Source organism: Electrophorus electricus, chromosome 7, assembly GCF_041902795.1.
Source record: "Electrophorus electricus isolate QZ-2024a chromosome 7, ASM4190279v1, whole genome shotgun sequence".
NCBI classification, from domain to species: Eukaryota; Metazoa; Chordata; class Actinopteri; order Gymnotiformes; family Gymnotidae; genus Electrophorus; species Electrophorus electricus.
The window spans coordinates 35,007,501-35,035,127 of NC_137503.1; the positions used below are offsets into that span (position 1 = coordinate 35,007,501).

General features: G+C 49.1%; 3 protein-coding genes across 16 annotated transcripts in view; 1 reads left to right on the plus strand and 2 right to left on the minus strand.

Annotated features, from left to right (window-relative positions):
* ncoa1 (nuclear receptor coactivator 1) overlaps window positions 1–19,334 on the plus strand; it is a 57,075-nt gene extending 37,741 nt beyond the window's left edge. For 5 of the 13 annotated variants that reach the window (XM_035524166.2, XM_081716863.1, XM_081716862.1 and 2 more), the window contains 17 exons: window positions 512–618; window positions 1,261–1,438; window positions 2,377–2,556; window positions 5,457–5,555; window positions 5,992–6,132; window positions 6,404–6,551; window positions 7,244–8,237; window positions 8,557–8,719; window positions 11,342–11,512; window positions 11,651–11,783; window positions 11,955–12,123; window positions 12,216–12,509; window positions 12,649–12,747; window positions 12,895–13,285; window positions 13,434–13,653; window positions 13,806–13,992; window positions 14,106–19,334. In XM_035524166.2, the coding sequence (XP_035380059.1) occupies window positions 512–618; window positions 1,261–1,438; window positions 2,377–2,556; window positions 5,457–5,555; window positions 5,992–6,132; window positions 6,404–6,551; window positions 7,244–8,237; window positions 8,557–8,719; window positions 11,342–11,512; window positions 11,651–11,783; window positions 11,955–12,123; window positions 12,216–12,509; window positions 12,649–12,747; window positions 12,895–13,285; window positions 13,434–13,653; window positions 13,806–13,992; window positions 14,106–14,273 (3,842 nt within the window). In that variant the 3' untranslated portion in view covers window positions 14,274–19,334. Of the gene's footprint in view, window positions 214–511; window positions 619–1,260; window positions 1,439–2,376; window positions 2,557–2,582; window positions 3,582–4,421; window positions 4,586–5,456; window positions 5,556–5,991; window positions 6,133–6,403; window positions 6,552–7,243; window positions 8,238–8,556; window positions 8,720–11,341; window positions 11,513–11,650; window positions 11,784–11,954; window positions 12,124–12,215; window positions 12,510–12,648; window positions 12,748–12,894; window positions 13,286–13,433; window positions 13,654–13,805; window positions 13,993–14,105 lie in introns of those variants that run through there. The other 8 variants (XM_035524173.2, XM_035524170.2, XM_035524168.2 and 5 more) reach the window with 8 other exon arrangements.
* A 2,003-nt stretch (window positions 19,335–21,337) lies between these two features.
* Window positions 21,338–22,257, minus strand: ptrhd1 (peptidyl-tRNA hydrolase domain containing 1). Its single transcript, XM_027019341.3, has 2 exons — window positions 21,963–22,257; window positions 21,338–21,775 (listed from the first exon to the last, which is right to left on the minus strand). Exons 1-2 carry the CDS (start codon window positions 22,173–22,175, stop codon window positions 21,605–21,607), a joined length of 384 nt encoding a protein of 127 aa, XP_026875142.2. The 5' UTR covers window positions 22,176–22,257; the 3' UTR covers window positions 21,338–21,604.
* Window positions 22,208–27,464, minus strand: slc25a27 (solute carrier family 25 member 27). Of its 2 annotated transcripts, none has more exons than XM_081716875.1 (9): window positions 26,892–27,464; window positions 26,579–26,770; window positions 26,358–26,445; window positions 24,123–24,245; window positions 23,895–24,007; window positions 23,606–23,690; window positions 23,433–23,525; window positions 22,911–23,013; window positions 22,208–22,339 (listed from the first exon to the last, which is right to left on the minus strand). In XM_081716875.1, exons 1-9 carry the CDS (start codon window positions 26,986–26,988, stop codon window positions 22,304–22,306), a joined length of 930 nt encoding a protein of 309 aa, XP_081573001.1. In that variant the 5' UTR covers window positions 26,989–27,464; the 3' UTR covers window positions 22,208–22,303. The 2 variants fall into 2 exon arrangements, with proteins under 2 accessions (XP_081573001.1, XP_026875141.3); XM_027019340.3 differs by lacking the exon at window positions 22,208–22,339 and adding an exon at window positions 22,405–22,721 and having other exon boundaries at window positions 26,892–27,460.
* Between the last annotated feature and the right edge of the window lie 163 nt (window positions 27,465–27,627).

Consider the following 27,627-nt stretch of genomic DNA (forward strand, 5'->3'; position numbering starts at 1 on the left):
CAAACCCTGCAGGATGGAGCCCATGTCCCACTCTGTCCCTGCTGTGATCTGGACGGTGAGTGGCAAGGTGGGGACGCTTGGACAAGGCCACCCTGCAAAGACTTGAGCATCCTGGGGATGGAGGCACAGCCACTGTGATTTTACTCCACCTAGAGGGAAGCGTGCTAACAGTCGGTGAAGAAGGAAGTTTGATTCCACACTCGTGTTTTTAGAGTAGGTTTATACTTTCACCAGCCACCTTTCCACAAACACCTTCCAGGTGCACTCTGTCTAGTACACAGGCCACCAAGTGTAGGCACACATTTCTAATGGCAGGTGGGCGTATGTCACCTTTAAAGGGAGTTCTAAAGGGCCAGTTTATTTTTACTGTCCCTGATCGGTAGCACTGGTGGTTATTGTACTGTCATGTTAGCTGAGACAACATTAGTTGAGCTTGCTGGCCACGGTTGCCATGGTTTCCATGTGTGGTCAAGCTGCCCCTTTAACAGACATGGCCCTTGTGTGTCTACAGAGAGAGCAGCGCTGATGTCCCCGGATGACGCGGTGCAGAAGAGCGACGTGTCGTCCAGCAGTCATGGCGTGCTGGAGAAGGAGGCCCTGGGTCCTCTGCTCCTGGACGTGAGTGTCACTGCTCAGAGGTGTGGCAGACGTGCACAGTTTGTGTGTGTGTGTGCGTGTGTACAGAATTATACCACAGAGCTTTCAGATGTGTATAGACGTGTACAGCTTATATACGTGTGTGTGTGTGTCTGTATGCAGGTTTATATCACAGAGCTTTCAGATGTGCAAGCAAAGTGCTTCTGAATTATTCGTAGGTGGAGTTAGTTTATATATAAATGACATTCATTCCTGTCACGGGTGTAGAACAAGACTAATAAAAGAAAGAGAAACAAATACGAGTATAAAATGAAGGTAAACAAACATAAAAGAGGCAATGTAACATTAATGACTGACATTAGTCCTACACGCTAAACAGGCTTAAATACAGACAGCATGATGGCATCATCACTCCCACGTGGTGTGGATCCTAATATTCAACACGCAGCACCTGAGGTGCCTTTATCAGACTTGGTGTCAGTAGAAAAGAAAACTCCCGTGCTGTAATTGAGCTGCGGCTGGAGTGCAGAGGCCCTTGGGTGGACGCTCGTCTCGTCTCGTCTCGTCTCGTCTTGTCTGGGCGGGGAGGGCCCTCGGGCCTTTTGTGCTGCTCTTTCTCCAGGGGAAGCGGTTTCATCCTGGTCTTGTGGCCTTTTCCCCAAGGCCCTGGACGGCTTCTTCTTCGTGGTGAACGGTGAGGGGCGGATCGTGTTTGTGTCAGAGAACGTCACCAGCTACCTGGGCTACAGCCAGGAGGAGCTGATCACCTCCAGTGTCTACAGCATCCTGCATGTGGGCGACCACAACGAGTTTGTGCGCAACCTGTTGCCCAAGAGCTTGGGTAAGCCACTGTCTCATTCTTTCTCACTCCTCCTCACTCTCTTTCACTCTCTCACTCTCTCTCACCTCTCCTCACTCTCTCTCCCCTCCTCACTTTAGCTCACTCCTCCTCACACCCTCTCACTCTAGCTCACTCATCCTCACCCTCTCTCTCACTCCCTGTCACTCTATCACTCTCTCACTCCTCCTCACTCCTCCTCACTCCTCCTCACTCTTCCTCACTCCTCCTCACTCTTCCTCACTCCTCACTCTCACTCACTCCTCCTTATACTCTCTCACTCCTTCATTGCTCAAGTTGTTATAATTGTAAGTAGCTTTGGATAAAAGTTAAATGTCATAAATATAAATACATTTGTCTGTGTGTGTGAGGATGATGATGATGATGATGATGATTTTGTGTGTGGTGATGATGGTGTGTGTGTGGTGATGATGGTGTGGGTGTGGTGATGATGGTGTGGGTGTGGTGATGATTGTGTGTGGGTGTGGGTGTGTGTGGTAATGATGATGATGATGATGATTGTGTGTGTGTGTGTGTGGGGGGGTGATGATGATGGTGTGTGTGTGGTGATGATGGTGTGTGTGTGTGGTGATGATGATGGTGTGTGTGTGTGGTGATGATGATGGTGTGTGTGTGCTGATGATGATGATGGTGTGTGTGCTGATGATGATGATGGTGTGTGTGATGATGATGAATGATGATGGTGTGTGTGGTGGTGATGATGATGATGGTGTGTGTGTGTAGTGATGATGATGATGATGGTGTGTGTGTGTGTGCGCTGCTGCTGCTGCTGCTGCTGCTGCTGCTGATGATGATGATGATGGTGTGTGTGTGGTGGTGGTGATGATGATGGTGTGTGTGTGTGTGTGTGTGTGTGTGTGTGTGTGTGCTGCTGCTGATGATGATGATGATGATGATGGTGTGTGTGTGTGTGTGTCCAGTGAACGGTATGCCCTGGCCTCAGGAGCAGGGCTGGCGGTCCAGTCAGACGTTCCACTGCAGGCTGCTGAAGAGACCTCCAGACGAGGTGGACACAGAAAACCAGGAGGCCCGACAGCAGTATGAACACATGCAGTGTTTCCCTGTGTCCCAGCCCAGGGCCCTGCAGCAGGAGGGGGAGGGTGAGACACACACACACACACACACACACACACACACACACACACACACACACACACACACACACGTGGGCATTTCTTCAGGAAATCTAGACTTCACACAAACCTGGGCTTCACATTAGGGGTGGGTGATAAAGAGCATCACAACACACTCCTCTAACCGTACTGTGGCCATCAAACAGGACCTTTAACCAGCGGCAAAAAGACAGATATTTACATGATATATGTAGTGTGGAGGCAGGCAGCACTAATGAAACACACAAATTCCACCTGCTTAGTAGGTGCAGTGACCTGCTTAGATGTTGGTTACATGTGCTGTTTCCACTGCTCTCTTATGTTGGCTTCATATAGTCTCAGCCTCAAATGCACTGTTGATTTAGTCTTTAATTATTCCATCCAATTTAACAAATCTAGGAAAAATGAAGTATCTAAACACTACAGTTTTGCCTCATCATCTACCACTGGGGAGCTTCTGAACACAGATCCATAGCTGCCATTGTATGGGCCATACTCAACACAGCAGTGACACTGGCATGTGTTGCCATGGTAGTAGAATGGTGGATGATGATGTGTTGTCATGGTAGTAGAATGATGGCTGACGATGTGTTGCTATGGCAGTAGAATGGTGGATGACGATGTGTTGCCATGGTAGTAGAATGCTGGATGACTGTGTTCTCATAGTAGTAGGATGGTGGATGATGATGTGTTGCCATGGTAGTAGAATGGTGGATGATGTAGAATGGTGTTTTATTCCACATCGAGATTCCAAGCGTGTTTCGTTCCAACACTGAGATTCCAAGCGTGTTCCGTTCCACAGTTCCCTAAGCTGTGCTCCCTACAACCTACACTCTGATCAGGGAATGTTGACGGACACTCCAGTTCATTACGTTCCTTCATTCTGAATGCCTCCCTGTGTCACTGTTAACCAGAAGATGACCACCCCAGCACATCAAACTGCAAAAGTCTCACAAACACTGACACTGCAGTATCTTTCCCATCTAAACTCAACCCTCTATTGAGCTGCGTTGGTGAGTTAAATTACCTCAAGATATCAAGCTGGCTTTTTCACTGCACGTGACACTCGAATAACAGTAGCTCTCACATGCTCAACTGAACTTAGCTTAGCTGCTCATGCAATCCCATAAATGACTCACAGGCTGCACGTTTGTATAACTGAGCGTTTTTTCCTTTGGTTTGGAATCTTGGCTAAAACGCCCGAGTCCTCTGTGAAGTCTACTTTGATAAGAACTCCGGAGTTGTGGGAATGACCCGGTGGGAGTGTAATGGCAGGTGGGACCGGAGGTTAACGAATGCTTACACGTCTACTCGTACCCTTGGGGGTGGGGAGTCATACACGTGCACTTTGACTGGTGATGTGTGTGTAAATTCATCTCATTTGTATCTTCAACGCATGTGTGTGTTTTGCACCGTCACTGTCGCCTCTGTGTACCTGCAGGCCCAGCCCACACACACACACACACACACACACACACACACACACACACACACACACACACACACACACTTAGACGTGTTATGTTGCGAAATCACTGCAGTGTGAAGCCGTGACGCCACTCCATTCTCTACTCACAGGTGTGTGTGTGTGTGTGTGTGTGTGTGTGTGTGTGTGTGTGTGTGTGTGTGTGTGTGTGTTTGCAGCCCCTCTAAATGCTGATAACACTCCGATAATACTCAGCAGACTGCATGCTGTAGTGTCATAAGAGGGTGAAGGGACTTATATTATATATTTTTATTTTTGATTTCTGTAACCTTTGAGGATGTGACATATGCTTTAAATGTTTCACAGACGGCTGTGACTGTAATTGTGAATTTTAACGCCAGCGCTGAATTTCCCAACATTTCCACAGCGTTAGAGGAGGAGGAATGGAGCATGTGATGTTAGGGCTCGACTGCTCCGAGTTCTCATGTTTACCATCATCTTCATCATCGTCGTCATCATCATCGCCCCGGACGGGCCGCGTTCGTGTGCCCGTCATTAACGGCCCCTTTTCAGGTTCTCCTGGTGAGGAAGGTGTGGAACACACATCATTAAACAGCAGCAGTTATTTTACATTTTGTCTTTATGTTTTAATATTTATATTCTTTATTATAGTAAGATTATAATTTTCTTAATTGAGTAAAATAATAAACGGTAAACGTGGGCTCAGTAGACATGAAGTGGATATGAAGCCCCACACTGAGCTGTCACACAACAACATATTTGTGGGGATCTGGTGTGTCTGTGCTTGTGGCTTTTATTGATCTGTTGTGGTATTTTTACTAATTAAGAGCTTATGAGAAGAGCCAGAAACCAGATCTGCTCGTCAAACGAGAGGGTAGGACCAGTGGTCTCCTCATTGCTCCACGGTTGCCTTCTTTCTCATCCTGTCTGGTGCTCTCGTGCCATTTTCACATCCCCCCTGCATCTCAGCCATCCCCCTGCCTTTCGGGCGACGGGCCGTTATTGGTCGGTGCTAAGTTCTCGCTCCAGTCCGAGCAGCTGTGTGTGTGTGTGTGTGTGTGTGTGTGTGTGTGTGTGTGTGTGTGTGTGTGTGTGTGTGTGAGACAGAGCAGACAGAAACTTTTCTTTTCAAGTGTGTAATTTGGTGCAACAGCAGGGGTTGAATGTTGGTGCCCAGCTGTTCACAGGTCGTGTAAGCAGAGGGGTGGTATCAAGGCTGAACCAGGGAGAGAGGGAGGGAGGGAGGGAGAGAGAGAGAGAGAGAGAGAGACTTCCTCCCTGTTTCAGCACACAGCTGTGATAGGACACCAGGTCCACGCTTAGTGTTTGTCCAGTGAAAACACCCCATCCAAGTTACGCTTGAATCATGACTGTGCTACCCTCTTAACCTTTGCTCTCTTTCTCTTTCTCTGCGCGTGTGTGTGCGTGTGTGTGAGAGCAGACCTCCAGAGCTGTCTGATCTGCATTGCCTGTCGCGCGTCCCGGCCTTCACAGATCCCTGTCAGCACGGAATCCTTCATTACCAAGCAAGACCCTACAGGTGTGTGCTCTTTCCTACCCTGGTGCTTTGCTCCCTGCACTTAACTGATCTGAGACCAGCTTTAGTGCTGCTCCTCTCATGCTCAGTACTGAGGCATCACACACACCCACAGACAGATGGATGAAAGAGAAGGAAAGCACATTTAACCTGCCACGTGCTCTAGCAGGTATGGGCCAGGGGGGTCAATGGGGTGGGGGGTGTCATTGGAGTTGCTCTTTGCAACTTGGAATCAAACGTGCTCAGAATAAAGGTCACATAAATGATCACAAGGTTCTGCAAGTTTTTATTTTGTCATATATCTTCCATTTGAGACATTTTATTCAACTTGAGAAAGCACACTTAATCCTGTTTGTGTGTCTCTGTGTGTGCGTATTTGAATGTGTGTGTGTGCGCGTGTGTGCGTGTGTATGTCTGTGCGTGTGTGCGTGGCCTACAGGGAAAATCATCTCCATTGAGACGAGTGCTCTGAGGGCCAGCGGGCGTGCGGGCTGGGAGGATCTGGTGAGGAAGTGCATCTACGCCTTCTTCCAGCCTCAGGGCAAAGACGCCTCCCATGCCAAGAAACTGCTCCAGGAGGGTACGCATGCGCCTGCATTACTCACTGAGTGGGGACGCAGCACGTTAGTCCTGCACGTTAGAGCTTTCTCATCTGCAAGTGTGTGTCCATAGCTGGGCTGGCAAGTGGGGTGTCCTTATTCAGTTATGTCTGTTCTGCAGACGCTGTGGTGTGTGTCTGTTCTGCTGCCCTGTGTTGTTGTGTTATTGGCTTGATTACATGTAAACAAACAAAGTAAAAGTGTGTGCGTGTGTGTGTGTGTGTGTGTGTGTGTGTGTGTGTGTGTACACAGTGATGACCCATGGCACAGCCATCAGCCCTCTGTACCGTTTCACACTGAGTGATGGGACGGCCCTCAGCGCTCAGACACGCTGCAAGTTCTGCTGCCCCCCCAACCCCGACGTCCAGCCCTTCATTATGGGCATACACACTATCGACAGGTACACGTACACACACACACACACACACACACACACACACACATACACACACACACACACACACACACACACTGACGTCCAGCCCTTCATTATGGGCATACACACTATCGACAGGTACACACACACACACACACACACACACACACACACACACTGACGTCCAGCCCTAGATTATGGGCATACACACTATTGACAGGTACACACATACACACTGACGTCCAGCCCTTGATTATGGGCAAACACACCATCGACGGGTATACACACACACACACACACACACACACACACACACACACTGATGTCCAGCCCTTCATTATGGGCATACACACTATTGACAAGTACACACACACACACACACACACACACACACACACACACACTCACACTGATGTCCAGCCCTTCATTATGGGCATACACACTATTGACAGGTACACACACACACACACACACACACACACCAACACACCCCCCGACGTCCAGCCCTTCATTATGGGCATACACACTATCGACAGGCACACACACACACACACACACACCTTCATGCATGTACATGCCCACACACCATACACACAAAACCCACACATATACACAATGCTTGAAACCAGTTTTATTTTTAAGCTAGCATAGAATAGTCAGAGAATTAGTTTTGCTGATGTGTTACCATTAGATGTGTGTGTGTGTGTGTGTTACAGGGAACACAACACTGCTAGCTCTCAGGAAAACAGCACCCCCAGTCTTCTGTCTACTTCGGCTCCGCCCACCTGCTCTCCTGCCCTGCCCTGTGCTGACCTCGGCCTGCATCTCAACAACGGCAGTGCGGCTTGCCCCACCCCCACGCCCGCCGCACCAGGCTACCTTCCCACGAGCCGGGGGGTGCCACCCCAGCAGGCAGGCAGCCCCTCGCCCCTGGGCAGCCCCCTCACAGCAACCCCTACCTCATTCATGTCACCCCGGCCTCCGCGGGGCAGCCCGGGTCTGGCCGCCAGCCCCCGCTTGCCTGTTCACCCTTTCTCGCCGTCTGGGGGAGGCGTCCACTCCCCTGCGGGCACGCTGGCACGGCAGCAGTCGGCGGGCAGCGAGGCCGCCGCTGTCTCGTCTCTCCCCTCCCCTCTTCCGCCCCGCCACACACCCACGTCTTGCGGCTCGCCCGCACGGCCCACCGCCACTGCCGCGGAGGAGGCCAAGCACGCCACGGCAACCAACCCAAAACTCAACCGGCTCCTGGACGGTGCTGACCTTGACCTCGACCCCTCGCCGACCTCGCAGCCCCGTCCAGTGGCCTCTGCCCAGTGCCCTGCTTCCCACAGCACCCTGACGGAGCGCCACAAGATCCTGCACCGGCTACTTCAGGACAGCAGCCCCGTTGACCCGGCCAGGGACGGCGATGTAAAGAAAGAGCCGTCCGCGAGCTCCGCTTCCAGCCACGCCCACGCCCTTGCCATGGCTCTGCCCCTCGGGGCTTCTGGCAAAGATCCACAGGACCACCAGCTGCTCCGCTTCCTGCTGGACACGGATGAGAATGAGCTGGAGGACCTGCCGCCATCCACGCTCAGCCTGCAGACCATCCGCGCCAAACTGGCCAAGAAAGGGAGCAGCAAGGGCCTGTGTGACATGGCGACATCCCCGGGGGCCGTGGCTGGCCTCGCCCCCTCTCTGACGCCCCCGCCCGCAGACAGACCCAGTCCGGTACATACACCCATTCTCCCACTCCTCTCAGTATGTAAAGTTACTCAGTGTGCACTGGTGCCCCCTGTTAAAGGCTGGTGGGTAGTGTGAGAGGTCGATGTTTATGTCCCGTGTTCTGGTACGTTCTCTGGCCACCGTGTCCCGGTGTCCCGGTCCACAGTCTCTGTGTGCACCTGCCTGTCTTGCACGTTGCCTCATTGGTCCTCAGATTCATCACACTGAACTTTGACGTTGGCTAACCTTTGCTCTGCCACTCCCTGCGTGTGTGTGTGTGTGTGTGTGTGTGTGTGTGTGTGTGTGCGCGCACGCATGTCTGTAGCAGTTTTCCAGTGCTGATTTGGACACACTCAACCAGCTGCTCCCCGCGCTGAGGGCCCCAGTGTGTGGGAAGCCAGCGGAGGAGATGGGTCTCCCCCCACCAGTAGACAACATTCCCATCGGAGTGAGCACCAAGAACGAACCATCCAGAACACCCAGACGAGGTGAGAGGGCAAACGAAGGGAACCTTGACCTCTACGTCCTCTGTAGTGTAGCGTTGACCTCTCCGTCCTCTGTAGTGTAGCGTTGACCCCTCTGTAGTGTAGCGTTGACCTCTCCGTCCTCTGTAGTGTAGCGTTGACCCCTCTGTAGTGTAGCGTTGACCTCTCCGTCCTCTGTAGTGTAGCGTTGACCTCTCTGTCCTCTGTAGTGTAGCGTTGACCTCTCTGTCCTCTGTAGTGTAGCGTTGACCTCTCTGTCCTCTGTAGTGTAGCGTTGACCCCTCTGTAGTGTAGCGTTGACCTCTCTGTCCTCTGTAGTGTAGCGTTGACCCCTCTGTAGTGTAGCGTTGACCTCTCTGTCCTCTGTAGTGTAGCGTTGACCTCTCTGTAGTGTAGAGTTGACCTCTCTGTCCTCTGTAGTGTAGCGTTGACCCCTCTGTCCTCTCTAGTGTAGTGTTGACCCCTCTGTCCTCTGTGTAACGTTGACCTCTCTGTCCTCTGTAGTGTAGCATTGACCTCTCTGTCCTCTGTAGTGTAGCGTTGACCTCTCTGTAGTGTAGCGTTGACCTCTCTGTCCTCTGTAGTGTAGCGTTGACCTCTCTATCCTCTGTAGTGTAGCGTTGACCCCTCTGTAGTGTAACGTTGACCTCTCTGTCCTCTGTAGTGTAGCGTTGACCCCTCTGTAGTGTAGCATTGACCTCTCTGTCCTCTGTAGTGTAGCGTTGACCTCTCTGTCCTCTGTAGTGTAGCGTTGACCCCTCTGTAGTGTAGCATTGACCTCTCTGTCCTCTGTAGTGTAGCGTTGACCTCTCTGTAGTGTAGCATTGACCTCTCTGTCCTCTGTAGTGTAGCGTTGACCTCTCTGTCCTCTGTAGTGTAGCGTTGACCTCTCTGTCTTCTCTAGTGTAGTGTTGACCCCTCTGTTCTCTGTGTAACGTTGTCCTCTCTGTCCTCTGTGTAACGTTGACCTCTCTGTCCTCTGTAGTGTAGCATTGACCTCTCTGTCCTCTGTAGTGTAGCGTTGACCTCTCTGTAGTGTAGCGTTGACCTCTCTGTCCTCTGTAGTGTAGCGTTGACCTCTCTGTCCTCTGTAGTGTAGCGTTGACCTCTCTGTCCTCTCTAGTGTAGTGTTGACCCCTCTGTAGTGTAGTGTTGACCTCTCTGTCCTCTGTAGTGTAGTGTTGACCCCTCTGTAGTGTAACGTTGACCTCTCTGTCCTCTGTAGTGTAACGTTGTCCTCTCTGTCCTCTGTAGTGTAGCGTTGTCCTCTCTGTCCTCTGTAGTGTAATGTTGTCCTCTCTGTCCTCTGTAGTGTAGCGTTGTCCTCTCTGTCCTCTGTAGTGTAGCGTTGTCCTCTCTGTCCTCTGTAGTGTAGCGTTGTCCTCTCTGTCCTCTGTAGTGTAGCGTTGTCCTCTCTGTCCTCTGTGTAACGTTGTCCTCTCTGTCCTCTGTAGTGTAACGTTGTCCTCTCTGTCCTCTGTATTGTAGCGTTGTCTTCTCTGTCCTCTGTGTAACGTTGGCCTCTCTGTCCTCCGTGTAACGTTGTCCTCTCTGTCCTCCGTGTAACGTTGGCCTCTCTGTCCTCTGTGTAACGTTGTCCTCTCTGTCCTCCGTGTAACGTTGTCCTCTCTGTCCTCCGTGTAACGTTGGCCTCTCTGTTCTCTGTAGTGTAATGTTGTCCTCTCTGTCCTCTGTGTAACGTTGTCCTCTCTGTCCTCTGTAGTGTAACATTGTCCTCTCTGTCCTCTGTGTGACGTTGGCCTCTCTGTCCTCCGTGTAACGTTGTACTCTCTGTCCTCCGTGTAACGTTGTACTCTCTGTTCTCTGTAGTGTAATGTTGTCCTCTCTGTCCTCTGTAACGTTGTTCTCTCTGTCCTCTGTAGTGTAACGTTGTCCTCTCTGTCCTCTGTGTGACGTTGGCCTCTCTCCTCTGTGTAACGTTGTCCTCTCTGTCCTCCGTGTAACGTTGTACTCTCTGTCCTCCGTGTAACATTGTCCTCTCTGTCCTCTGTGTAACGTTGTCCTCTCTGTCCTCTGTGTAACGTTGTCCTCTCTGTCCTCTGTAGTGTAACGTTGTCCTCTCTGTCCTCTGTGTAACGTTGTCCTCTCTGTCCTCTGTAGTGTAGCGTTGACCTCTCTGTCCTCTCTAGTGTAGTGTTGACCCCTCTGTAGTGTAGTGTTGACCTCTCTGTCCTCTGTAGTGTAGTGTTGACCCCTCTGTAGTGTAACGTTGACCTCTCTGTCCTCTGTAGTGTAACGTTGTCCTCTCTGTCCTCTGTAGTGTAGCGTTGTCCTCTCTGTCCTCTGTAGTGTAACGTTGTCCTCTCTGTCCTCTGTGTAACGTTGTCCTCTCTGTCCTCTGTAGTGTAACGTTGTCCTCTCTGTCCTCTGTAGTGTAACGTTGTCCTCTCTGTCCTCTGTAGTGTAGCGTTGTCCTCTCTGTTCTCTGTAGTGTAGCGTTGTCCTCTCTGTTCTCTGTAGTGTAGCGTTGTCCTCTCTGTTCTCTGTAGTGTAGCGTTGTCCTCTCTGTTCTCTGTAGTGTAGCGTTGTCCTCTCTGTTCTCTGTAGTGTAGCGTTGTCCTCTCTGTCCTCTGTGTAACGTTGCCCTCTCTGTCCTCTGCACAGTGTTTCCTGAAGGCTCCAGACTACAGAGCCAGTCTCCCTTTGACTTCTGCAGCCCCCCGACCCCCACGCAGGTGCAGGGGGTGGGGCCAACCGACCCCTTCCAGACACCCAAAGAGAGCACCAGCCCCTTCTCCGACTCCACCCACACAGTCAGCTTCAGTGCCAGCCCAGGTAATGTCGCACACACTCACTCCTACAGTGGTCAGGTTGACTAGGACAGCTGGAGTGTGTATCGTGGTACCAGGGGAGAGGCGTGCTTGGTGGAGAGATGGACTGATGTAACGACTCTTTCGTGCTTCGCGCTGACAGCAGGACTAGCCAAGCTGGAGTTACCTGATGCACAGCAGTTCCCGCCCTTACCCCTGAGTGACCCCATGACCCTGAGTGACCCCATGGCTTTCGAGGGTGCCCAGACACATGGACCTCTACCCTCTCCTCAGGAGTGAGTGTCGGTCGGACTTTAACAGCACGACACACACACACACACACACACACACACACACACACACACACACACACACACACACACACACACACACACACACACACACACACACACTGCAGTGTGATGAACGTTCTCAGCATGTCTCCTGCGGTCTGCTTGTCCGAGCAGGCAGTGCGTGTCGTGCCCGCTGGATGAGATGTTGTGCCCGCCCACCACTCCGGAGGGGCGTAGTGACGAGAAAGCCCTGCTGGAGCAGCTCGTCTCCTTCCTGAGTGGCACGGATGAGAGTGAACTCGCTGAGCTAGACCGGGCACTGGGCATCGACAAGCTTGTGCAGGTTACACACACACACACACACCTCCCGCAAACAAAAGACCTCTCCTCCTCACCTCCTCTCCTCCTCACCTCCTCACCTGCTCTCTCCACCAGAGCGGCTGCCTGGACCAGATCACCCAGCGGTATGCTCCACCCCAGTCGCCTGCCTCGGTGGCACTGGACCCTAAGTTGCCTGGCTACCTGCCTCAGTTCTCCACCTCACCTCCACAGTTCCCCCCTGAGATGGCCGGGGCGCAGGGTATGGGGTTCGGCGGGCCGCGCCTTCCCTTTCCGGGCGTTGGCGTGAGGCCAGCTCTGAGCCGGGTGCCAGGAATGCCCAGTCCAGCACGTGTGCCGCCCAATCAGCTCAGACTGCAGCTTCAGCAACGTCTGCAGGGCCCACAGCAGGTAGACCACTTATAGACCTAGCTATTATAGACCCAACACTTAAAGACCTAAGAGACATGACCCCACTACTGTATTTAGTGATGACCTGCGCATGTCTCTCCTCCTCTCCTCTCCTCTTTTTCTCCTCATTGCATGACAGCTCCAGAACAGGCTGGCGGCCATGGGCCAGTTTCCGCAGGGGGCACCTGTTGCTATGGCGATGAGGCCAGGCATACAGCAGCCTCAGCTGCCCTCCCAGGTCAGTGTGTGCAGGGCATGCTCGCAGCCAACTCAGGGGGACGCGTTCACGCGTCTGCACGTCTGTCTGTGTGTGCACCCGTGCATTTGCGGCACTGTTAGCGTCTCTCTCTCTCCTCTCTCTCCCCTCGCTCCCCTCACACCCCAGCCTCCCCTCAACGCTCAGATGCTGGCCCAGAGGCAGCGGGAGCTCTACAGCTTCCAGCACCGCCAGCGGCAGCTGCTGCAGCAGAAGGTGCTGATGATGAGGCAAGGTCTGGGCACAGGGCCCGTGGGCCCTCAGCGCCTCCCTCAAGGCCCCCAGCAGCCCCAACCAACTCCACCCGCCCAGCAGACGCCGCCCCAGCAGTTCGGCTACCCTGCGGGCTACGGCGCGGGGCCGCCGGGAAACACCCCTACCTCCCCCAGCCATTTCAGCCCCATGGGGGCGCCACTGGACCCCAAGCTGCCCGCTAGGGGGGGCATGGCAACCCAAGGCTTGTTTGGCGGGCCCATGAACCCTCCTGTCCAGCAGGGCCTCTTCCAACAGTTTGGCTCAGGTAAGTCTGGATCAGGAACCAACCCGCAGTGTTCACTTTGATTTCCTCCTAGCAGCCTAAGCGTCATGTGTTTCAAAAACAAACATGTTAAAAGAACATTTTTTTGAATAAACATTTGCATTAGGAGAACATCACCACTTTTCCACAGGGATGACATTTTTAAGGAGTAACCTCTGTGGGGTTTTTCTTCAAGGCATGGTCCAACAAGGTGAGTCGTCCTTCCCCACCGAGCTCGGGCCTGCCAGCCCCCTGCTCACACCACAGAACTCCACTTCCCAGAGTCCCCTGCTCCAGCAGACACAGGCCGCACCTGGTTACCAGTCATCTGACATAAAAACCTGGCAGCAAAGTGGCATAACTAACAACAGGTAAGGCAGCTATGACGGGAATGATGTCTCCAGCACTGTAACAAAATTTTTGTGCATTCCAACTTTCTGTGTTCGCTCCGATTGCTGCATTTGTTGGGTTTCTGTGTGTGTCCAGTGCTGTTCATGCCCACTGTGTGTGTCTTGTGTGTTAGTCTGTATAACCAGACAGGTCAGACTGCCACACCAGGCTTTGGCCAGCAGGGGGTGTACAACAATATGAGCATCACCGTCTCCATGGCCGGCGGCTCCGGGGCTGTGGGTTCTCTACCTCCCATTGGTGCACCAGTTGGCATGGGCAACAATAACCTTGGCAACGTGAGCTCTATGTGTAACGATCAGGTGACCAGGGCATCGTTTCTTACTGTCGGAGACTACCAGGTTTCTGATAATAGCTGATCAGAGAACATTGGTTCCTTCTCCACTGCCCTTCAACAGCTGTCGTGTGTTTGCAGGTACAGCAGGTTCAGGTGTTTGCTGATGTCCAGTGCACGGTGAACCTCGTGGGCAGTGACTCCTATCTAAACCAGCCAGGGCCCATGGGCTCCCAGAAGAGCCAGAGTGGGGCGCCCTCCTCTCAGTCCCAGCAGAAGAGCTTACTCCAGCAGCTCCTCACCGAGTGAGCCCACACGCCCGCCTACACAGCCATCTCCTACACAGATTTCTGTTCGTCACCTTTGGTTTCTCTCCAGCTCTGTCTGTCGTGGTTGGGGTCAGGGGTCAGGGGTCAGGGGGTCCGGTGTGCTCATTCCGGGTCACCTGCTGCTCACCGTCTGCTTCCTCAATGGTGAAAAATAAAAGCTCACGTTCCAGATGTTTGCCGAGTTTGTAAAAAAAGAAGAAAAAACTAAAGATGTGCTGCTTCCCGTCGGCCGGTGTCCTGTCGGCCGGAGTCCCGTCGGGCCGATGTCCCGTCAGGTCATTGTTGTCGTGCTTCTTGTGGGCGGAGTGCAGTAGCTGAGCTCAGATTGGACAGATTGGAAACTTGGGCAGACCGTTGCCGTGGCGTTGCCAACGGGACAACTCTTGGGAATGTTTGAGTTTTCCTCTGCATGGGATGGCTCAGCTCCAGCTGGCTCTGTGACTCATGGGCTCCCTCAGTGTCTGATGATGGGAGGAGGTTCCCAACTTTTTATTCTGTTTTTTTCTTTTCTTTTCCTTTTTTAAAATTCTGAATGCCTGTTGTCGTCAGGACAAGCTTTTCCAGATGGGGAGGTTGCTTTCTGGCACAGTGGTGCCACAGGCATCCCTGGGAGAACTCGTGTTCAAACAGCAGACATTTTTAAAATGTCCTCAGTCTTTTTGTGCCCCTCCCCCAAGCAGCTGTGAATCCGAGTTACGTAGGGCTACGGAAGCCTGAGTGGTGTTATTGTACAGCACAAAAACGGACAACTTTGGGATGAGTTCACACTTTCTATTTTCCTTTAAAAAAAAACAAAGCAAAACAAAAAAAAAAAAGCAAGAAAAACTAAAAAACAAATGTTGCATTGCTGTCCGGGCAACAGTCGTGTTAAACGCGTCATCGTCGTGGGGTTCAGACTGGTTCTCTTTTATAGCTTTGAGAATATGTAACATGTTTTCTTTTCTTTTTTTTAAGAATAATGTTCGAAATCAAGAAATGGTGTGTACTAAGTAACATCGCTGAATATTTCCTGGGGGTGTGGAGCTCCCTGCACGTTTCTGACGACATGGGGAGATTACGAAGGGTTTGTGTTTTCCGTGTTTTCCTGGTTCATGATGTTGATATTCTATGTACCTCCTGGTGCCATAGTCAATGTTCAACAATCTCCAAATCTGTTGTACAGTACATGATGAGGCTTAGATGAGCTAAACTGATTTTGATAATTCAGTGGTTTGTTGTTGTTTTTTTCTTCTTCTTGTATTTTGTTCGTTTTTGTTTTATTTTGGTCTTTGAAGCCAGTCTAGAAATCCCAAGTCACTCTCCTCCGGCTTTGGAAGGGTGGGCGTGGTCTCGCGAACCTTGTCTCTCTCTCGCACCATTGGCTGCCTGGTCCAGTTCTGCTCATGTGACTACTGTTGCTTGGTCAGACACTGTTCATCAGCATTTCCCCTTCCTCATTTGTTCTCTGCAGTTCACCCCTTCGCCCATCCCTCTGTGTCCAAACCCTGTTATGGTGAACTGGGCATGAGAACAGGCAGCAACGCTACGCAGCGGAGGCTAGGCACAGGTCACAGGTCACAGGTCACATCACGAGGAGAAAAGGGGCTGGGTGTATTAGCCAGTGGAAAGCAAAGCTTTATTAGGGAATTAAACGGTCCAAGCTTGTCTGTGTACACACAGAAGGTGTTTGACAAGTAGTGTAATGTGACCAGAACGCAGCTGACAGCACTGAGCACCGGAGCTGATGAAATAGAGCACATGTGACTACCAGACCCCCTCTTTTGTGTCATACAACACAAGCATGTCCTGTGATGTGAGTCACTGTTGTAGCTCAGTGCTGTGTCCAGATGACCTGCTCACTCCAGCGTGGGTGCGGTTTACATGTGGGTGTACATTGAGGGTGTTGGTGACCCACGTTTTGATAGAAATGCACATTACAAAAGGCAGAATGGGTTTACAGTTATGTACTTTATTCTGAAAACAAAGCCACACCATTAAAAAAGACAAAACACACAGATAACGGTGATTCAGTGAGCCGTGGACACACGGACGCACCAGCGTTGTGTCTGCCCCAATTTGCACGGCACACGCAGACACAATCAACCCTACAGACGGTAAAGTTACATTTTACGCAGCAGTTAATCGGGTACTTTTTTTGTTTGTTTTTGTTTTACCCTTTAATCAAACACCTTTTCCTCCCATTTGTGACATACGTTTATGCCAAATACACAGCACTACGACACAGTGCCTATTAACAGTGGGTTATTCTTTAATAGACACCTCTCGGCCGGTTTTGCACCAAGGTACAGTGGAAATAATCTGCAGCCTGGTTCAGCAAGTTATCATGTATATAACAGACAAATGTGAATATGTATCTGTTCAGAATCAACAGTATGTAGTGCTACAAGTTCGTGGTAATAACTACTCGCTTCCATTTTCTTCTCTCTTTTTGTATGCGTATGGCTGTCTGAAAGAGTGTGTGTGTGTGTGTGTGTGTGTGTGTGTGTGATTAATACTGTATATCTGGTGTTTTAAAATAGAAACATGTCCTGATTTGATTTTCTTCTTTATTTTTAAAAATACCTGCAACTTTCCTGTGGGTGTTCAGATGACTATGTGAGAGAATGGTTGCTGACTGCTGAATGTGACTTTACTGAGGGAGGAGCGGCGTGGACTGGCTTTTGTACGGGTTAATTTAAAAAAAGGCCATATTATTTAATTTCTCTGTTGTCAAAAGATTAAACAGCTCTGAGGAAGTGGAACCTTGGTTTGAGGGAAGCAGTGCTTGGGGATTTCAGACAGATCCTGCCACCTGCTTGTTTTCCTCTCTCTCTCTGTGTCTGTCTCTCCAAGAAATAATGACCAAAGCTTCAAGGTATTAACAAAAAAAAATCATATTGTATGCAAGGCTCATGCAATTGGATAGAATAAATGTAGCAGTATTTTTTCTCAGTAGATGTTCCATCTCTTAGAATATGAATGCTGTTGTTGTCCCATACGAGTAGTCTATTGATAACACTTCTGTTCTGTTGTGTAACGTTGTGCTGTTTTGTGTCTCCAGCCCCTTTTTTAAGACTTACATTTCCTGACATTATTAAGTGGCTTAGTACTTCTATATCTACCAAATTTTGAGTCCCTGTTGCTACTCACATGGAGTAACCATCATGCAAATGTCTTTCAAGGCAGGAAGTGTAGTCACGGTTTTCAGGATGAGAAGTGTACCACAGCTAGCTATGCACCTTAAACGAGAACCACTTCTCCTTTCTGTTTCGAAGGTTAGAACTGGGACACTGGGATTTGACCATAACTCTCAGATCGCTATTCTGCGTATGCATACGTGCCATGTGTCTTACCTTAGTGTTTTTGCTTTCAACTCAAGGAAATACCTGATTTGTAGTTCAGAACAGTGGTTTTGAGCTGCTCGCGCTAAAATCTCACTGATGCAAGTATTCTTAGATATTTGACTTTATTTAGCAGAATTCTTTATACCAAATTTGAGGTGCCTCTTGTATATATTTTCTGCATAGAGGACTGCTCCTCCTGTTTGATGAAATTTTTCTTGTTAATGAAGATTTTATGACCTTTGTAAGACGTTTGCTGTATTTTACATGGATTTTTTACTCAAATCAAAATATTCCAGGAATTTGCAAGAAATACAATCTAGTTTTGCACTTTATATTTCAATTAAAAGGAAAGAGGCCATCACAAAAAGAATCCTGACAGAACTCCGAACCCTCTAGGTGTCCCCTGAATGTATTGTAGTAAAATGTCCTTTTGCTTTCTAATGAAAAATGTCAAAACTTTCTCAGGTTCTTCAGGAAGAACTTGGCAGTAGCCCGTCATCTTTCAGGCCATCAAAGAGCAGGGTAGCCTGGCCTGTTGCTGTGGTGAAGCGGGTCTGTGCGTCTCACATTGCTGCGTCTCGTTTTGAAACTATGCCTATCTCCTTCAGGTGCCCCCTTAACCCCGCCCCTCCTCCAAGGCCAGTGTGCTCAGCGCTTGTGTATCTTCTGCCTTTCGCTGTTAGACATTCCTCATATAACTCTGCTTGCCGCGTCCCGGGCTGTGGTGTAGTCTGCCCATGCAGTGCCAAGCGCTAATCACCATTTATGCAAATTCCACAGAGCGGTTCCTCGCTAACTTGGTATCCTGGCAACACCACACAATATAGCAGTGAATCTTTCTAGTAGCTTCTAGTGATGTACCGTGTTTCCCTTCACATTCAGGTTTCACTTCTCTACTGTATCACTACGTAGGCGCTACTGTTTGCCTGAGGTGTATTTTGAGTATTGTAAGTGCTGCCTTATTAATATACGGATGTTGGTTGTTGTGGCATGAGGTTGTCAGGGGCTAGTGCCTCCAATGAACCGGTACTGGTCACTCAAAGCAAGGTTCCACTTTTCACCTGTAAAATTAATATAAATAAATATAAATATATATGAATATATACATTTTACTCATTTTGTCCAGTTTTGTATAATACTTGTGAAACGTTTTTCCCTGGAGAGGCATCATTGCAGCTGTTTTGGGACATTATGAATTAGGATGTATCTGGGAGATTTCTGCATGTTATCGTCATGTTTTTGTTTCTGGTTGGTTGGTTTCTTTTCTTTTCTTGTTTTGGTTCTGTGTGTCCAGGCATGTCTGGATAATCCTACCTTTCTTAGGACGTTGTAGACAATCAGTTCCATGCTGGTCCAGGACCTGCAGAGGCAGAGCTCTGTCTTCACAGCTACGTCATCAGTCTTATTTCTCTTCTCCATGTCATGGAAACATGTGGCTGCTTAAACTGAAAACGTTTACACACGTATGCATAAAACATACACAACACACACACAACATACATGCACAAACACAACATACAACACACACTCACACACAACATACATGCGTGCACACACAAACACACAACATCCACACCTCGTGCATTTGGGCCTCCTGTTGCTTGTCCAAGGTGAAGATGCAGACCTTGAAGGAAGTAACGCTTTGACTAACAAATCTCTATAACATCCATTAATGTGAGAGTGCAACACATTGCAATAAAAGCACCATGTAAAAAGTGTTTCCTGTGCCTGTCCTCTCACTCGTTTCTAGTAGCGTGCTCTTCTCTTCACCGAAATCAAAGGATCCCCACTAACAACAAAATTTAGTCCAATGACTTTGTTATATGTCTGGTTCTTTTTTGCACTCTAGAAAGTCATGTTAAATGACTTTGTAGTGTATCTCATCTGTTTGAACCAGTCTAAGGTTCATGTTCAGACTGGTAAAGGGACAGACACTCTCTGGCCAGGTAGTCTGGACATCACATGCCTTTTTTCATGTTTCTAAGCAGTAGTGTATTAAATTACAACTCTTATACAGTGGGGAAAATGATCATTTGATCCCCTGCTGATTTTGTAAGTTTACCCCCTTACAAAGATATGAACAGACTATAATTTTCATGGTATCTTTATTTTAACAAAGAGAGACAGAATATCAACAAAGAAATCCAAAATAAAAACAGTAAATAAAGGTTATAAATTAATTTGTATTTGATTAAGTTAAATAAGCATTTGATCCCCTACCAACCAGCAATAAATCTGACCCCCACTGACCAGTTATGTGCCCATGAGGCACACAAATTAGTCCTGCCCCTTTAAGAATGTACTCTTAATCTCACCTCGTTATGTGTATAAAAGACACCTGTCACAGAATCAGTCTCTTCCATTCAAATCTCTCGACCACCATGGGAAAGACCAAGGAGATGTGAAAGGGAGTCAGGGACAAGACCTGCACAAGACTGGAATGGGCTACAAGAACATCAGAAAGAAGCTTGGTGATAAAGAGACCACTGTTGTCGTGATAATTTGAAAATGGTCAACAGTCAATTACCCTCACTCTGGAGTTCCATGTAAGATCTCACCTCATGGGGTAAGGATGATTCTGAGAAAGGTGAGGTGTCAGCCCAGAATTACACAGAAGGAGCTTGTTAATGATCTCAAGGGAGCTGGGAGCACACTCAGCAAGTAAACCATTAGTAACACACTTCACTGTGATGGATTGAGATCCTGCAGTGCCCGCAAAGTCCCTCTGCTCAAGAAGGATCATGTACAGGCCCGTCTAAAGATGGCCAATGAACACCTGAATGATTCAGAGAAGGCTTGGGAGAATGTCATGTGGTGAAATGAGACCAAAATTGAGCTCTTTTGCATCAACTCAACTCGCCGTGTTTGGAGACAGAGAAATGCTGGATATCACCCCAAGAACACCATCCCCACTGTCAAACACGGAGGTACAGGAACACTTCACCGCGTTGAGGGGCAGATGAACGGGGCCATGTACCGTAGAATCCTGAATGAGAACCTCCTGGCCTCAGCCAAAACACTGAAGATGGTCATGGATGGGTCTTCCAGCATGACAATGACCCAAAACATACGGCCAAGTCAACAAAGCAGTGGCTAAAGAAGAAGCACATTTAAGATCCTGGAGTGGCCTAGCCAGTCTCTGGACCTTAATCCCATAGAAAATCTGTGGAGGGAGCTCAAACTTTCAGTTGCCAAGCGACATCCTTGCAACCTTCAGGATTTAGAGAGTGTCTAAAGAGGAGGGGGCCAAAATCCCCCCTGAGACGTACGCAAACCTGGTGACCAACTACAAGAAACCTATGACCTCTGTGCTTGCCAACAGGGGTTTCTCCACCAAGTACTAAGTCATGTTTTGCTTGAGGATCAAATACTTATTTCAATTAATTTATAACCTTTTATTTAAAGTTTTTATGTTGGATTTCTTTGTTGATATTTTGTCTCTCTCTGTTAGGTTTCTCATGAAAATTATAGTCTGTTCATGTCTTTGTGAGGGGGTAAATTTACAAACTAGGCAGGGGATCAAATCATTTTACCCACTCTAGGTCCTATATGAACCATATTCCACATACCATAACTCCAGTCCAAATAACTGGATGTCCTCCAGTTATCTTCACCCACAGTCCACTACAGGTGCAAATTAAATTGGTTTGGATTAATAGCCCTATCAAGTATGTAGCATAGAGTGATTCAAACAAGACAAAAGCAGTCTGTGAAACATCAATACCTCTGGGACAAGTCCAAACCAGTGTGGTTTAATGTCAGCTGAATCAAGAATAAACACGTTTAATCCGCTTAAGTCTTAGGGTGAACAAAACGACTACGGTGATGTAGGTCAAGGTTTATTTATAACTCAACCTATATTCTTTATTTATATATATATCTCCAGTAACTACGGAGAGACGTAATGTCCTTCCTCTTGCATCAGCAGCGTTCTCCAAGGGCACGCTCACGGGGCGCGTGTGAGCGCGAGGCTGGTGAGGGAGAGGCGTCATTTGAAGAGCTCGAGCTTTCTGAGCAGCGGGTGCACCGTGTCCCTCGGGTACGGCTTCAGGGCCAGGCACGTGGGCGTGTTCTCCGGCTGCTCCACCCACAGCTTGTGCGCGATGCCTTTTTCACGCAGCGACGCGGATAACGCCGCGAGACTTGGCTCGTCTGGCGCCTAGGAGCGAAATTAATGACATATTACCGACGCCCTGTGTCCCGCTCAGCACCAGCAACCCCGAATGGCGTCTCTGGTCTGTCCGTTACTACCCCTTACGTAGGCTACATCACCAATCCCGTAGATTACATGACGCGCGAGCGTCTAGAATACTCAGCATGACAGGCGCGAGCCTGTGCGCGCTCACCTGCAGGACCACCTTGTGCATGCTGTCCAGGTCCGCCAGGTAGTCCTGGGTGTGCGTGTCTGCGTAGTGCAGGTGAATGGCAGCCGTGGCGGCGTGGCACGCCTGCGTGATGACGGCTCCTAAAGGCCAGGACAGTGCGTCGACGAGGTCCGCCCGGACGACCACGTACTGCACCAGCCGCTTGGAAGCATCACTGCGACGCGAGGTTGCCATCTTCCTCCGCCGCTAACAAACCTCACAGCAGGGCGAGTTTATGTTCCGGGTCGCACTTCCTGCTCAGCAACGTTGCGCGCCTCCTAGCGACCAGTTTGGCTAAAACTTTGTTATTCGGCGCACTGCTTTTACGATGCAGGTCTTCTGTTACTGATAAAGTAGACCTGTGTACATTTGACAGCAAGATAAAGCAGGTTAAAGCCCTGAATGAAATGTTTTGTTTAATAACAGCAAATTATGTGACTCCCCCACTCAGCACACGTCACTTTCTCTTTAATCTTGTTTCAGAAATACCCGAGGGACAAAACCAGTGTTCGTGACCTGTTTCACGGAGATTAATGAAAATCAAAAAGGGGGTATTGAAAACTTGACAGGGTGGTGGAGGGATGAAGAATCAAACTCAGAATAACAGACAGGGAGTTAAAAGACTCTGTCCACAGCAGACAGCAGTTTATTCTCCTCTGATTCAGATGTTCAGAATGTGTCGATGCCCAATGCTCGTCTGATCTGTTCAAAACTCAGCCAGAAGGTCATAGACCAGGGAGCCTGCAATGGACAAATACAGATACACACAGAGATGCACAAACAAAGATACACACACCCACAGATACACAATCACAGATACACACACAGATACACCTGCATACACACAAACACAGATTCACAAACACAGATACAGCCGCACACACAAAGCCACACAACTTTGACAAAAGGAACTAATGTTCAAAACTGTACCATTCGTAACCACGTTGGTAGGAAGCCTTTGTAGAGTGATAAAAATCCCTCTATCTTGACAGTCTGTACAAGGCAGTCCACAGAAGACTTGTATAGGAGACCTCTACAGCAACAAAAAAACAAACAAACCAAGAAACAAAAATGAAGTCCCAATGAAATGTGGGAACTACCTGTGATGAACAGCTCTGATTCCTGTACAGTTCACTCAGTCTAAATATAAATACATTTAAATACATATAAATTAAATACATATAAATACACAGTCACTGATTTCAAAAACATACTGGGGTCCAGAGCTAAAACAGAAAATGTCTGTGTCCAATCAGTTACAGATGTCAATTTATACTCCCCTAATTCTTAAAGGATCACTATACCAACATTCCTATCAGTGAAGTAGTACTAATTAGCATTATGTAACTTAACCATGGCAACATATTCCCATAATGCTTTGGTGATGTATTGCTAGGAGCCTTAAGCTTTTAGTTGCAGTATTATTTTAAACAAACAAATTTTTGCCCTCACTTTCCATTTGAATCCCAGGGCTGGTTCATTATTCGCGTTTTAACCACGTCGGCTGGCGTTCCCATTGTAGCTGCGACCAACCCAGAACAAGTGCTGTAAAAATATGTTGGAAATGTCTGCTACACATCACATTCTCGTGGTGCCTTAAAAAAACTGCAGTGAGACAGATTCACCTGGCTAGTCCATGACAAAGACAATTATCCTGTAACGTAGTATTTCTCAACAGAAAATGCTTCACACTGTCGTAGGTTGTGAGGTCTAAGTTTCAAAAGGAAAGAATATATTCAGACAAACTTTACAGCATAGACTCAATCAGGCAGACTTTATAGTGTAGATACAATCAGACAGACGTTAGAGAGAATATAATCAGACAGCCTTTACAGAGTGCCCGACTGTTCAAATGGCTTTGGTTCGTTTGTTGAATTCATTTGAAGTGTGTGAAGTGTGTGCGCTCTGTGGTACCTCCCAGGTTGACCAGAGCAGCTCTCTGGACATTAGGAGCCCAGCCAGCCCAGAGAGCACGGAGACCTCCCTCTGAAGCGATCTTTATGAAAGCATGGTGAACCCCACGCACCCTGTTAATCCAAACCATCAGTGACTCAAACATGGTCAAGGACAGACATTCCTGATGAGGGATTGTGTGTATGCGTGTGTGTGTGTGAGAGAGAAAGAGAGACTGTGACTGCTCACCGTGGCGGCTGGCCCTCCAGTTTCCTTTTTCCTTCCATCTGCATCTGCACTTTAACCAGATCAGTAGGACTGGCCAAGAACTGCCCCAGTGCCCCAGACACCAGTCCACCAACTGCTGCCTTCCTGCAGACAGTAACAGCTATGACGCTCACAGTCGTCTGTGTTAGGTCACGTAAAGGCTATGACGCTCACAGTCGTCTGTGTTAGGTCACGTAAAGGCTATGACGCTCGCAGTCGTCTGTGTTAGGTCACGTAAAGGCTATGACGCTCGCAGTGGTCTGTGTTAGGTCACGTAAAGGCTATGACGCTCGCAGTCGTCTGTGTTAGGTCACGTAAAGGCTATGACGCTCACAGTCGTCTGTGTTAGGTCACGTAAAGGCTATGACGCTCGCAGTCGTCTGTGTTAGGTCACGTAAAGGCTATGACGCTCGCAGTGGTCTGTGTTAGGTCACGTAAAGGCTATGACGCTCGCAGTCGTCTGTGTTAGGTCACGTAAAGGCTATGACGCTCACAGTCGTCTGTGTTAGGTCACGTAAAGGCTATGACGCTCGCAGTGGTCTGTGTTAGGTCACGTAAAGGCTATGACGCTCGCAGTCGTCTGTGTTAGGTCACGTAAAGGCTATGACGCTCGCAGTCGTCTGTGTTAGGTCACGTAAAGGCTATGACGCTCGCAGTGGTCTGTGTTAGGTCACGTAAAGGCTATGACGCTCGCAGTCGTCTGTGTTAGGTCACGTAAAGGCTATGACGCTCGCAGTCGTCTGTGTTAGGTCACGTAAAGGCTATGACGCTCGCAGTCGTCTGTGTTAGGTCACGTAAAGGCTATGACGCTCGCAGTCGTCTGTGTTAGGTCACGTAAAGGCTATGACGCTCGCAGTCTGTGTTAGGTCACGTAAAGGCTATGACGCTCGCAGTCGTCTGTGTTAGGTCACGTAAAGGCTATGACGCTCGCAGTCGTCTGTGTTAGGTCTCGTAAAGGCTATGACGCTCGCAGTCATCTGTGTTAGGTCACGTAAAGGCTATGACGCTCGCAGTCGTCTGTGTTAGGTCACGTAAAGGCTATGACGCTCGCAGTCGTCTGTGTTAGGTCACGTAAAGGCTATGACGCTCGCAGTCGTCTGTTAGGTCACGTAAAGGCTATGACGCTCGCAGTCTGTGTTAGGTCACGTAAAGGCTATGACGCTCGCAGTGGTCTGTGTTAGGTCACGTAAAGGCTATGACGCTCGCAGTCGTCTGTGTTAGGTCTCGTAAAGGCTATGACGCTCGCAGTCGTCTGTGTTAGGTCACGTAAAGGCTATGACGCTCGCAGTCATCTGTGTTAGGTCACGTAAAGGCTATGACGCTCGCAGTGGTCTGTGTTAGGTCTCGTAAAGGCTATGACGCTCGCAGTGGTCTGTGTTAGGTCTCGTAAAGGCTATGACGCTCGCAGTGGTCTGTGTTAGGTCTCGTAAAGGCTATGACGCTCGCAGTGGTCTGTGTTAGGTCTCGTAAAGGCTATGACGCTCGCAGTGGTCTGTGTTAGGTGTCGTAAAGGCTATGACGCTCGCAGTGGTCTGTGTTAGGTGTCGTAAAGGCTATGACGCTCGCAATGGTCTGTGTTAGGTGTCGTAAAGGCTATGACGCTCGCAGTGGTCTGTGTTAGGTCACGTAAAGGCTATGACGCTCGCAGTCGTCTGTGTTAGGTCTCGTAAAGGCTATGACGCTCGCAGTCGTCTGTGTTAGGTCACGTAAAGCCTATGACGCTCGCAGTCATCTGTGTTAGGTCACGTAAAGGCTATGACGCTCGCAGTGGTCTGTGTTAGGTGTCGTAAAGGCTATGACGCTCGCAGTGGTCTGTGTTAGGTCACGTAAAGGCTATGACGCTCGCAGTGGTCTGTGTTAGGTCACGTAAAGGCTATGACGCTCGCAGTGGTCTGTGTTAGGTCACGTAAAGGCTATGACGCTCGCAGTGGTCTGTGTTAGGTCACGTAAAGGCTATGACGCTCGCAGTGGTCTGTGTTAGGTCACGTAAAGGCTATGACGCTCGCAGTGGTCTGTGTTAGGTCACGTAAAGGCTATGACGCTCGCAGTGGTCTGTGTTAGGTCACGTAAAGGCTATGACGCTCGCAGTCGTCTGTGTTAGGTCTCGTAAAAGCTATGACGCTCGCAGTCGTCTGTGTTAGGTCTCGTAAAGGCTATGACGCTCGCAGTCGTCTGTGGTAGGTCACGTAAAATGGGAACTCACACATCTGCTCTTACCAAACTGGAAAGCTGCCGCCATCTTTGGATCTTCCTAAAACAGATTCCCTGAGCTGTTCATAGAGCAGCATCCTGCCTCCTGAATACACTGAAACAAGACGTCAGAAACGGGTCTCAAATCCTGTGCATTTGGTGAGCAGCTTCCTTATGTATATCTATAGCAGAGTTTAGCCAGTTGGATTCCCACGACCAGAATGTCCAACTTGCAGCGAAAACTTTACCTATATGTCTGTAGATAGCTGGTGTTGCCCCTTGCCATAATTTCAGGGGCCCCTCTTCGCGGACTATCCCCACGGCCGTGCTGAGCATCCCCCTGTGTGCTGGCTGGGATGCTGCACGCCTCACGTGCTCCCTAACACCAGCTTCCCCTTGTATTTGAAGCCTCGTTTTCGTAAGATCGAGCGGGAATGTGACTAAAAACGGAGTTGACAAAGAGATACTGACATAAATAAGCACATTAGTCCAGACCTGTTTGGCTATGTTTAGGAATAGAGCGCTTCGTTTGCTACTGGTTTAACTGGTTAGCGGCTTTACCCAGTTCTGCAACAGTAGCGGCGCATGCAGACGCAGCGAGCTTTGCCAGCCGGGGCCACTGTGCAGGTTCTGGCGCAGACCGTCCCGGAGCCGCCATGTGTGGACTACGGACGTAGACAGTCCGTTAACGGGACGCCACACTACTATCACAACCTGAACGTTATAATTATACCCTTCCAGAGTTTACGGTGCCCGCACGAGTACAGCGACTTCCAACTATCACCGGAAGTGCACTCGACTGTAGTTTAAAGTCCATCTGCACGAGGTTGTTCTCCAGTGACCCTTCGGGATATACTGAACTACAATTCTCAGATGACAAAGCTGCTCCCTGATTGGACAGTTAATTTCATCACGACATGATCGGCGCATTTTTAAACGCCTGATGATATAAAAGTCCGGCTGCTCATGCGTGTTTCATGCGCTGTGGAAACTGCCCCTGCCCCACGACGCTATTTTCCCCTCAGGGCAGAACCTACAGCACGAGAAACCTTGATGTACACTGCCATCTGGTGGCCAAAGGCAAACAAACGCCTATTTTTATTTCACGTGTGGGAAAATTTAGTAGGCTATAGTTTCCTGATCGTTAAGAAAATGACACTAAAACAATTAAGATGATAACACGAATAACATTCCCATTTGTGCCATGTAACTGTATATTATACTATACTATATTACTATACTATACAATATTACTATACTATATTACCTTACTATACTATCTTACTATACTATCCTA